The 12,956-nt window shown below is 45.8% G+C and overlaps 1 protein-coding gene across 1 annotated transcript in view; it reads left to right on the top strand.

Annotated features, from left to right (window-relative positions):
- Nucleotides 1-12,956, top strand: part of ankfn1a (ankyrin repeat and fibronectin type III domain containing 1a) — a gene marked incomplete at both ends in the record, with an annotated part of 74,304 nt that overhangs the window by 37,942 nt on the left and 23,406 nt on the right. Inside the window, 5 exons of the mRNA XM_083635787.1 lie at nucleotides 50-157; nucleotides 8,755-8,854; nucleotides 11,435-11,567; nucleotides 11,699-11,815; nucleotides 11,918-12,133. Of these exons, the coding sequence (XP_083491913.1) occupies nucleotides 50-157; nucleotides 8,755-8,854; nucleotides 11,435-11,567; nucleotides 11,699-11,815; nucleotides 11,918-12,133 (674 nt within the window). The remainder of the gene's footprint in view (nucleotides 1-49; nucleotides 158-8,754; nucleotides 8,855-11,434; nucleotides 11,568-11,698; nucleotides 11,816-11,917; nucleotides 12,134-12,956) is intronic.

The raw sequence follows: 12,956 nt of genomic DNA, 5'->3' as shown, positions 1-12,956 counted from the left end.
TATGTGTTTGTGTGTGTGCATGTGTGTGCGCCTGTTTGTGTGTGTGCAGACTGGCGGGAGAGCGACGGCCAGGAGCCCAGGAGGCGTGGTCACATCGAGGCTATGGAGCGTCTGCTACAGCAAGTCCGCGCCACACACACACACTACTGCTGTGGAGGTATACCACACGCACACTCACACACACACACACACACACACACACACACACACACACACACTACTGCTGTGGAGGTATACCACACGCACAATCACACACACACACACACACACACACACACACACACTCACACACACACACACACACACACACACACACACACACACACACTCTACTGCTGTGGAGGTATACCACACGCACACTCACACACACACACACACACACTCTACTGCTGTGGAGGAACACACACGCACTGTCTGTCTGTCTGGAGTTACAAGATGCGCCGTTGCTCCGATCACCTCCAAAATGTGTCAAAACACTTTTCAGGGTCTGGCATCAATCTGGTGCGCGGGGGAAACAATACAAAAATGCACCCACAGGGGGCGCTACAGCAATATTTTGCATATTGTACGCTTTCACACTTATAGACATTGTGACATCATCAGTGATGTCACAATGGCACACTGTCATAAATCACTGATGATGTCACAGACAGTGATAGGGTCTGATGTACAGATGTACAGGTCTAGATGGCTCAGCCTGGTGGCCAGGTCACTACCATAGTGATGTCATAAATCACTGATCATGTCACTCGAGCAAATGTGATGTCATCAGTGATGTCACTCGAGCAATTGCGATGTCATCAGTGATGTCACTTGATCGATAGTGATGCCATCAGTAAGTGACATCATCAGTGAGTGATGTCATCAGTGATGTCACTCAAACAATTGTGATGTCATCAGGCAGCGATGTCATCAGTGATGTCAGTCGAACAAATTGTCCCTTCATAAAGCTTCTGTTTGAGACACAATGGCTGCTCGAGCAGGGCATGACAGGCCGCTCCACTATGCCGCTTACGCAGGAGACCTGGACAAACTGAGGAGCTTGCTGCAGGAAGAGCGCTTCACAAGGGGGATCAATGAGAGGAGTTTTGGGACGTACTGTTGGAGCAGAACCCCTCTGGGGCTCGCAGCCTGGCGGGGTCATGCTGCCTGTGTGGACTACCTGATTACCCAGGGTGCTCAGGTAGAGCTAGATGATGAGTTTGAGGATGAGATGACACCTCTCTACTGCGCAATTGACAAGGGTCACCTGGACTGCGTCCGGATCCTCCTGGAAGCCGGGGCCGACCCCAACAGAAGACGCGGCTCATACTTCACCACGGTCTACTGGGGTGCCCGTGATGGAAGGCTGGACATATTGCAGGAACTCATCAGGTTCTGTGCTGTTCCTGTTGACACCCCTGAGATGTCTCCTCTCTACATCAGTGCTGAACGCAACCACCTGGACTGCTTCTGCCTGCTGCTCCAGGCCGGCGTTCTGACCCGTGACGTGGCTTCTCACCTGCTGGATGTGGTGCTGAATAACAGGTGTCAGGGGGCCTTCGTCCAGCTGCTCCTGGACCACGGGGCCGACCCGGCTCTGGTGACCTGTGAGCAGGCACAGCTGGAGGAGAGGGCGGATCCCGAGGCACTAGGGGTCTTTCTGGAGGCCAAGAGATGTCCTCGCAGTCTGGCCCACGTGTGTCGGATCCGGATCCGCCAAGTGCTGGGCACACATCGCCTGAACCAAGTCCACTCCCTACCACTAACACAACTGATGAAGGACTTTGTGCTCTACCAAAACTGACTTGAAGGACTGTCAGTTTATTTATTTTCATTTCCTAGATTTAGTTCTTCAGTGACTGTGTTTCAAACAGGACCAGAGATTAAAATACCATCAGCATGTTGCTACACCACCTGTAGCAAATCCTCCTATTGGAGACTCAAAAGAAAACACAAAAAACACAAAGGCATTACCAATGCATGTGTGTTTTTGTGTTTTCTTTTGAGATGATTCAGGACATGTCCTATACAGTACATGTACATGTAATATGACCTATACATGTACATAATCAGTCCTGTCTGTGGACAGTTGATGTTTGTGTTGAACTCTCAAATAAATACAGTAAAAAAAAAACGTAAGGTAAATATCAAACCTACATCAACACTTTAATTTGCCACTTGGTCATTTTCTGAATCTTTGTCTGAGATGTCTGTCTGTCTTTCTGTCTGTCTCATATTCTCATATTTGTAAGCAGGGGTGTGTGTGTGTGTGTGTGTGTGTGTGTGTGTGTGTGTGTGTCTGTGTGTGTCTGTGTCTGTGTGTGTGTGTGTGTGTGTGTGTCTAGGTTAACTCAGTGTTAAACTAGAGAAATGAAGCATGCTCCATGAATGCCCCTTCACAGCAGTTTAGGGTCTCAGTTGACAGACCCCCCCCCTCTCTCTGACACACACACACACACACACGACATGCCAAGGCAGCCCATGGACCGGTACATAAATAATCTTTAATACGTTTATCCATTCTGGATTCTGCCCATTTATATGTTTTAGTATGTCAACTGTATAACCTTGCTTTGTAAATCATCCCACTCGGCAGACACACAGTAACATACACACCGAGGGAGATGTAGAGAGAGAGGGGAGAGGGAGAGAGAGGGTGAAATCCATTGGCCAGTTGTTGAGCTGTAAGCATCAGCTTGCAGCTAAGCTAACGTTACAGCTAAGCTAACGTTACAGCGGTTCCCGGCAGTAGTGCAGACAGAGTATTGAAGCCAAGAGATGAAGCTCTTGTGCTTTTTTGACCACAGCGTTGCAGCCATGATGCTGCAGGGGAACAAGCTATTATTAGCCTTCGCTTCTTATCATTGTAAGTTCTTTGGCGCAGAATCAGATGATGTACGACTATACAGCCGTTTTTAGAAATGTGAAATATAACACCAACTGTTATGCAGGTACAGTAGACCAACTGACTGGAGGGGGGTAATAGTCCATTCCATTTGCATTGAGTCATGATCTGTTTGGAGACCAATATTAAGGAAAACAAATGCACAAATTTACATAAAAACATCAGTCAAAAAATGTATTTTCCTTGGATTCGTTTGAATAATGCGGTCTGCTCTGTGCGATGTAATTGGCTGGGGGGCGACACATTACTAAAACATTGCAGCCCATAAACGTCCCAACCAGCAAAAACAATGAGAAAATAACAAAATACAGGCAGAGGATAGAGGAACTTCTGCATAGTATACCTTTAAATTTGTGCTTTTTGAAGAGTGGGAAAATAATAACTTGTGATACATACAGTATGTCGTTTTTGAGGCCGATACCGGTTTGATATTTCTCCACCCGTATTAGCCATTTCCCATAATGCACTTTGCAGGTGGAAAACAGCTCCTGCTCTCCAGACAGCCCTGTGGTAAAATAATGAAGTGGTTTGAAATGGAAGACCATGTGACATTTATTCTGCTGCTAATTGAACAGTTGTATTAAGGAACACACACACTCCGGACACACACAGTCCAGGGAAAGAAGGTCACAAAAATGTCAGCTCCACAATCTGTCAGACATATACTGTGTTATAGCCATATTGATTGACAATCCCTCCAGCCTCCATCATCAGAGCGAGGATGAACGAGTTCAATAGATTTAAGTGTCAGAATTAGATTGATTTTGAGTTTGATCGTGATCAATGACTCGAGGGATGGATGATGGACAGATGTGATATTTTTCTTCTTGTTCCTTCAGTTGGATGTCTGAGCTTCACTGTGCAGAATGATGTCTGTGCTGAGTTTGACACTAGAAGGCTGTTTCCACAATTGTCTGCTGAAAGTGGAAAGTTTCTCTAAAGGGGAAGACCTACTTTGACATTCTGGCTGATGCCAATCAATGTCTGTTTGAGGTTTCAGCTCCGGGAGAGACGAGAGCCAATTAACCTGAACAGAGGAGAGCCAATTAACCTGAACAGAGGAGAGCCAATTAACCTGAACAGACGGCTTTGTTCAAAAACGGTGGCAAAAAACAACAACGAATAAATTAACTGAACTGCTCATTTTTTGGGACTGTGAACTTGAAACTCAAATTTCAAAATTGTGAACTATGAACATGAACTAGTTCATTTTGATCTGTGTGAGCGGAACTTCAACATTGAAGTGCACTGTTGAATTTTGTGCAATTGGAGCAATCAGAACATGAAATCAGATGGACAAACCCCGTCTTTATTTTGTCACAAACACCGTTGTGGCATGCACACACGTGCACGACAGCCAGTACACACACACACATGCTTTGGAGGCACTGTGAAATTTCTCCTCTACGTTTGACCCATCCTGGCTCATCCTCCATGGTTCAGGCCAGGACCGGTGGGCAGCTGCAGTGAGGTGCCCGGGGACCAACTTCTTCCAACCATCACTGGTCAGATGACCATCTTCTGCATGTTTTTAGTGGGGAGTTATATATGGAGGAACCCCAGGGAGCACTAACCTGACTCATCCATCTGGCAGCGTCAGGTTAAGGGAGCACTGGGAGAACATGCAAACTCCACATAGAAAGGCCCTTTCGACGAGATAACCCACCTGAGCCGTAGGCACTGAAGACATGGGGGGGGACACCCTCAGCGTCCACAGCGTCCCAGGCGGGAATCGAACCCAGGACCTTCTAGCTGTGGGGCGACAGCGATACCACGTGCCACCTATGGATCTCGAGAACCGTTTCTTCGTTCGACTTCAAACTTGGGGGGGGGGGGGGGGGTGCGCTGCTGGAGACCCGACAGAGTGCAGTGCTGAATTGCGGCATGAGTTTGGCCACACCCCCAAAAAAAAGTCCCTAGAAAAGACAAGTGTCGTAACTCACACGTTCACTGGTAGGAGGGGAAAGGAATGATAGGAATGTGAAGGGAGTCATGGAGAGAAAAATACGGGGAGAGGGAGAAGGTTTCATAGAGCCACCCTGAACCGGTGCTGACAGTGGCTCAGAGCACACAGACAGCTAATGTGGTACGCCCAGAGAGAGAGAGACACTGTGTGTGTGTGTGTGGCAAAAGAGGGGGGAAAAGCACTGTCACTCAACCGAGTCCGAGTCAACAGCTATGATGTCACTGCCAGCCTCAAAAACACACACACACACACACACAAACAAGGTGTGGTAGAAAGACAGCCTTTTTTTGAGAATTTGTCACCGTGCTTTGGGACACAGTCGAAAAACGGAGAAAAAATATAGTGTGTGTTTGAATTGATGTTTGGAGTGTACGCTCAATTACTCATTCTCCTCGTGTGTGTACAAATGTAATATATACTGTACCCACCATAGTGTGTGTGTGTGTGTGTGTGTATGTGCGTGCGCGCTCTGCGGGGTGTATATTTACAGAGTGTATTCTGGGAGAACCAATGTTCAAAAATAAATGTGTGAAATTAATCAGCGTTTGTACAATGCCACCACTATAGAGGGGCGAGCAAGCCACTCATGTAGCAGCCTGGCTATCTTAATTTATGATGTGTGTGTGTGTGTGTGTGTGTGTGTGTGTGTGTGTGTGTGTGTGTGTGCGTGCGTGCGTGCGTGCGTGCGCAAGCGTGCGTGCTCATGCGGTGCATAGACCGAGAGAGGGGTGTGTCTGTGGGACACACACAGGGAGCTGTGTTCCCCCACAGAACGAGACAGACAAAATAAAATGTGTTGGACCCATAGAGCAGCAGGGACCCCTAAACTGACACAAACAGAGAGCCAGAGTCACGCCCACTTCCGGTTTAGGCATACAGTACGCACCAGAGCCATTCATCTGACAGTCTTTGTTCTTTTTTCTTTCAATATGGTATTTTCCATTTTTGATAGAGAGAGAGCAGTAAACGAACAAGACAAACAGGCTCAGACACAGGAAAAGAAAGTAAAAAAAAATACAAACGTCAACATTCAACATTACAAGGCGGTGCTACCAGCCGCACAAGGTGCCCACGTACCTGCAAGAGACAATGTGCATGAGATCCCACACAAGGTGCCCACGTACCTGCAAGAGACAATGTGCATGAGATCCCACACAAGGTGCCCACGTACCTGCAAGAGACAATGTGCATGAGATCCCACACAAGGTGCCCACATACCTGCAAGAGACAATGTGCATGAGATCCCACACAAGGTGCCCACATACCTGCAAGAGACAATGTGCATGAGATCCCACACAAGGTGCCCACGTACCTGCAAGAGACAATGTGCATGAGATCCCACACAAGGTGCCCACGTACCTGCAAGAGACAATGTGCATGAGATCCCACACAAGCTGCCCACATACCTGCAAGAGACAATGTGCATGAGATCCCACACAAGGTGCCCACATACCTGCAAGAGACAATGTGCATGAGATCCCACACAAGGTGCCCACATACCTGCAAGAGACAATGTGCATGAGATCCCACACAAGGTGCCCATGTACCTGCAAGAGACAATGTGCATGAGATCTCACACAAGGTGCCCATGTACCTGCAAGAGACAATGTACATGAGATCCCACACAAGGTGCCCACATACCTGCAAGAGACAATGTGCATGAGATCCCACACAAGGTGCCCACATACCTGCAAGAGACAATGTGCATGAGATCCCACACAAGGTGCCCACATACCTGCAAGAGACAATGTGCATGAGATCCCACACAAGGTGCCCACATACCTGCAAGAGACAATGTGCATGAGATCCCACACAAGGTGCCCACGTACCTGCAAGAGACAATGTGCATGAGATCCCACACAAGGTGCCCATGTACCTGCAAGAGACAATGTGCATGAGATCCCACACAAGGTGCCCACATACCTGCAAGAGACAATGTGCATGAGATCCCACACAAGGTGCCCACATACCTGCAAGAGACAATGTGCATGAGATCCCACACAAGGTGCCCACATACCTGCAAGAGACAATGTGCATGAGATCCCACACAAGGTGCCCACATACCTGCAAGAGACAATGTGCATGAGATCCCACACAAGGTGCCCACATACCTGCAAGAGACAATGTGCATGAGATCCCACACAAGGTGCCCACATACCTGCAAGAGACAATGTGCATGAGATCCCACACAAGGTGCCCACATACCTGCAAGAGACAATGTGCATGAGATCCCACACAAGGTGCCCACATACCTGCAAGAGACAATGTGCATGAGATCCCACACAAGGTGCCCACGTACCTGCAAGAGACAATGTGCATGAGATCCCACACAAGGTGCCCACGTACCTGCAAGAGACGATGGGCATGAGATCTCACACAAGGGCTCCATGAGACACCCGCCGAGCGAGCCGTCCGTTACCCCCATCCTCAGTCACTAGTCATTCTTAACCTCGTCAAAGTAGCCCAAAAACGGGTCCCAGAACCCAGATATTTGAGAACCTTTTAAGCGAGTTGGTTCTCAGAGACCTGAGTCTCTCCATCTATACAACGGATATCATGTCCATCAGCCACACCTGAAAAGAAGGTGAAGAGGAGGACTTCCATTCCTTTAGAATGAGTCTTTTGGCGACAGTTGTCCCCAGTGTCAGATATTGTTGCACAGCTGTAGGGAAGTTCAGAGAGGACTCCGAGCAGCCGAAGATGGCGAGTTCTGCCTCCGGCTGTAGGGTTATTTGGTAGGCCTTAGAGTACCAATCAAATATTTTGGCCCAGAATCCCGTTAATGAAGGGCTGAACCAGAAGCCATGAGACAGAGTGCCCTCTGGTACCTGATACGTGTCACAGTGGCGAGACAGAAGGGAAGATCCTGTGTAACTTGTGCTTGGAGTAGTGAAGACAGTGAGTGACCTTAAATTGGATCAGCTGGTGTCTGCTATTAACTGAGCAGAGGTGTACCACAGACACAGACTCTTTCCCATATAATATCAGATAAATCAATACCAAGTTCCCCCTGCCATGCTCCTCTAATCCTCTCGGTAGAGGTCGTGTTGCAGTTGTCATTCAGACATACAAATCTAGATACAAGATGCTTGGAGTGAGGAGGGCTCAGCAATACATCGAAAAAAGCATGTTCATTTGGAAGCTCTTCAAAAGTGTGAATCTTTGATTGAACATAATTCCTGATTTGCAGGAATCTGAGCCAGTTCGTGCCGGCCGGGCAACTCGACCTTCCTCTCCAGTAGATCCAAGGATGCAAAATTACCATCTACTGTATGTATAGGTCTTTGATGGAAACTAGCCCCTTCTCACTCCAGGCATGGTCATTTCTGTCTTACCATGGAGCCAAAAAGTGAGTGATTGAAACAAATTGGCCCAAATCATCCCCATAGAACCGGCATCAGTTGTACCAAGTGCTTTGCGACACTTCACCAGAAGGTGAACGACAGTCAGTCAGGCAGACTGACACAGACAGAGAGACCAACAGACAAGACTGACACATACAGAGAGACCGACAGACAAGACTGACACAGACAGAGAGACCGACAGACAGAAGGCAACAGGAGTATTCCTGTTGGTTCACAAAGGAGATGGAGATAAATGAGTTAGAAAACACTTCTGCAGACCTAAATCCAATCCGGATTTGGTTGAAGTTGAGGATGAACTTGAAAAAAATGAGAAATAGACCTTAAAAAAGTAACTAAGTAACTTTTACTCTGAGTACATTTTAAATTAAAGTAGTTTTTACTTTTACTCAAGTAAAATGTTGACAAAGTAACAGTACTTTTTTTTTTACTTGTACTCTTTCCACTCCTGCCTGTAGGAACCCCGGTAGATGAAAGATAGAATAATGAAAGGAGGATTTCTTTGCTGATTGCCTGCTTCTCCTCCTCTCCTCTCTCAGACTCCTCCAAGCTGCAGAACCCCAGCAGAAAGCAGTCGGTCTCCAGGAGTCTCAAACACCTCTTCAACTCCTCCAACAAGTTTGTGAAAACACTCAAAAGGTCTGTATCTATTTCTGCTGTGTTTCTGTCCTGTTCCGTTTCATTCACTTCCATTGTCAACAGTGCTTCTGAAAATTTTTGGGCTTCAGTACCTCCTTTACCCGACTACAACATTTTGCTGAGAAAACTACAAGATACAACTATAGCATCTGATGCAATGAATTAGGGATGTCCGATATTATCGGCCTACCGATATTATCGGCCGATATTAGCATAAAAAAAATCGATATCGGAAAATATCGGTATCGGTTTTCATGCCGATGTTTTTTTTTTTTTTTTTTTTTAAATACAGGGGGAGTCTCACTGAGAGCAATGCTCTCTTTTTCAGGAGTGCCCTGTTCACATTCACACACACATTCATACCTGGAAGCTGACCAGTACAACCACAGTCTGATCTGTTGGCCACTGAGCAGCTCCACTGGAGCGGTTGGGGTTAAGGGCCTTGCTCAAGGGCACCTCAGTGGTAATGAGGGAGGGGCAAGCGCTGCCTTTTCACTTTCCCCACCCAGATTTATCCTGCCGGTCCCGGGGATTGAACCGACAACCTTCTGGTCACAAGCTCGCTTCTCTAACACTTACAACTTTAACACAACATGCATATTATATATTAAACTCTTCAGCTACATTAAGCTACATTATGTAACTTGTTACGTGAAATTTTGGTGGAAAAAAAGCCTGCTTATATCGGTATCGGTTGATATCGGTTGATATCGGTATCGGAAATTAAGAGTTGGACATTATCGGATATCGGTAAAAAAGCCAATATCGAACATCCCTACAATGAATGAATGATAACCCATCTTTTGAAGATTACATCAAAATAAGAAATGTGGTGAAATCGTTGCAATTAGTGCCTTTAACGTTTCATTTATTTTCAAGATTTATTCTTCCATTTTTCAATTTTCCCTTGTCTCTCAATTACCCTGTGTAGTACATCCATATACCACTAGGGGTACGCGTACCCCACTTTGGGAACCACTGCTATATCGGCTGTAAATGTGCCATGCATGCAGCACCATTACGGTATAAACTGTCCCTTAATGTTTCTCTCTCCCTCTCAGCATTTGTTAACCTTTAAATTAAGGTAATTAATTAGCCTTGTTCAAAACGTTTAAAGAAGGAAGCCTCTGGGGAGGGAAGTGCCATAAATTAATTAATTAATCAATTAATCGATTCATTAATTAAGTGCCAGTGGGGAGGGAAGTGCCATTAGGAGAGAAATTAACTGAGTATTAATAAATGTTACCTTTCCAAAAAATGTATGGTAAAAGAACCGCATGGCCTTTAGTGAGACCAAACCGATTCTACAGCTGTAGGACTGGTAAATTAACACCAACCACTAATGCTGATTTTTGGTTTTTGCTTGCTGGTAAATGTGTCCACTGCCACACACTTTTAGCAGATGAAATAACGACTAAAAGTGGCAGATGAATTTTGCAATCCATCATCCATTATAGTCGATGGATGTTTAGCCTGGTTAAAACTAGGGTTGGGTACCGAAACAAGGTACCAATATGGTATCGGTACTTTCACAACCAATACTACCGGTACCGAATTGCAACCCAGATTTAGGTGCCATGCCCGAGCTGCTGAGTGAAATACCCGCCCTCCGGTGCTCCGAAACGGGCGCTGCACGCACCTTCACTAACATTCTAGGGCATAAAACATCAAATTATTGTTTGAAATCCTCTTTATAGCCTCTTTAAATAAAAAATAGGTTTAAATATGCTTTAACTTTTTTTTTAGGTACCGTTTCAGGCACCCGTACTTGTTTTAGAAGTATCGTTTTAGCACCGGTATCGAAAAATATGAAACGATACCCATCCCTAGTTAAAACCATCCAGATCCATGAACTCACATTCTGTTTGGTTCTGTGGATCCATCATTTCAGTGGATTGAAGTACTTGCCTTGACAGACAGCTCCTTCAGCCAATCAGCGTCAGATCCAGTCACATCCAAATCCAGTCGGAAGAACGGCAAAAACATATTTTCCGCGGAGAAACTCCACTGGTGCATCATACTCCTTCTCCTTTAATTGTTGTTATTGAGTCTATTTCTGCAATAACTGCACTTATGGCTGTGTTTACGAATGTTAACGTTGCCGCTCGTTGCTTTGGGAGCCGCAGAGACATGGGAGCAGCCATTACTGTTTTGTCAGCAGCGCACCAGATTGGTCGGTTACAATGAGGCAGGACTTTGTAAGTTCTATAAAAGCCTGCCCTGGGCTTTTACCAGGCTAATGTTTTTACTCTAGCTTCCTACTTATTGTGGAGAAACACTACTATAACTAACAATACTGCTGGAGTGAGATAGAGATCAATCTTCTCCAACATGGACTCATTTGTTTACCCCGAAATATCAGCCTTCTGTCTTATTAGTGGTCTTATTTTGTTGTCAGACTGATAGACTCTGGGTTCCCAGATTGACCAAGGTATATATGTACAGTATATGTATAATTGTCCGAGTGAAATGTTCTATTGTCTAACCCGGAAGTGGGCGTGACTTTGGCTCTCTATAACGACTACTTTCATATGATGAGGTTGTGTTTGACGATGGGCCGTACCACTGGCTCCTGTGCAGGGGGGTCTACCTGGCAGCTGTGTTCTACCATAAGGACAGCCTGCTGGTGACGGCAGAGGACCAGGTCCCCATCGTGGAGGTGGACGACTCCTACAGCAGCTCGCTCATGCAGGACTTCCTCTGGTTCACCAAGGTACCAAGTAGGACTGTACCCCACTCAGAATTCTGCCAGTCGTTGTTGCTGTTTTGAAAAGCCCTATATAAATAAAGGTATTATTATTATGATCTCTCTCTCTCTCTCTCTCTCTCTCTCTCTCTCTCTAGCTGTCCTGTATGTGGGAGGACGTGCGGTGGTTGAGACAGAGTATGTCGGTTTCCATGTCGTCTTCGTCCACACTGCAGGCCCGACACAAGATGCTGACAGCCGCCGGGCAGCTTCAGGTCAGACTTACTGTTCATTTTGTTGTTTTCTTTTTAATTTAGTAGCAAAAATGGCCTATTGGCCAAATACCTAGCCCTGCCGTTTACCTGTTCCGCCTCCAGAACCTTCTGGGAACGCACAACCTGGGGCGGGTCCACTACGAACCCATCAAGGATCGCCATGGCAACGTGCTGCTGGTCACCGTGCGCGACATGGAGAGCCAACAAGCCTTCTTCAGCGGGAAGTGGATGCAGGTGACCAAACTGCAGAGCCAGAGGAAGTCTCTGTCCACGCCCGAGGAGCCCTACGCCCTGGACATCCTCATTATCACCATACAGGTTAGATTGGATTTTAAACTTGAAGTTTGAACTCCTCCCCTCTGGCAGGTGCTACAGAGCACTGCACGCCAAAAGCACCAGATACAAAAACAGCTTCTAACCACAGGCCATCACTCCGATTAACACTTAAACCAGCCATGAAGAACACATAGCTCATGCTTACTGTGGAAATAACTGTGTGGAACCATATCTGTATAAGCCTTTACAATCCTGTGTGACTTATTTATACATATCCTGTACATGTACATGACACTTCACACCACACTTATTGTATATAATAGCTAGTGTCATTATCTTGTCTTCCTCGTGAAAGAGATCTTTGATCTCAAGTGACTACCTGGTAAAATAAAGGTAACATAAATAAATAAATACATTTTTGTGTGTGCAAATGTTTAAATGTACCCATGCCTTGTCTGTTTTAACTTGTGCATACTTTTTTTTTCTGTGTGAGTACTTTGAGAGCCACGCAAACCGGAGTCAAATTCCTTGTATGTGTACAAACTTGGCCAATATAGCTGATTCTATTTCTGATTTATTTTATTTTATTAAAAATTAACAAACAAATACCGAGCCCGGAAGGCTTGAACAGAGTCACGAGTGGATCGTACAAGAGAGAAAAAATGTATTGATATAAAACCATCCTAAACAAATAAAATGAAAGTGAAAGTGAAAATGAAAATAAAAGAAATACAAAAAGGGAATAAAAAGAACAATTAGACCATCATCAGATAACACAAACCTGCCACAATCAGCACCTTTAGCTGCACCCTAAAAGCCATCAGAGGACTTGAAGAATCCACAATTTCAAAGCTGTTCACTTTCA

The sequence above is a fragment of the Poromitra crassiceps genome (assembly GCF_964638095.1).
Source record: "Poromitra crassiceps genome assembly, chromosome: 4".
In the NCBI taxonomy this organism is placed as follows: Eukaryota; Metazoa; Chordata; class Actinopteri; order Beryciformes; family Melamphaidae; genus Poromitra; species Poromitra crassiceps.
Note: the sequence above shows the minus strand (reverse complement) of the source record. Positions and strands in the feature narration are given on the sequence as shown.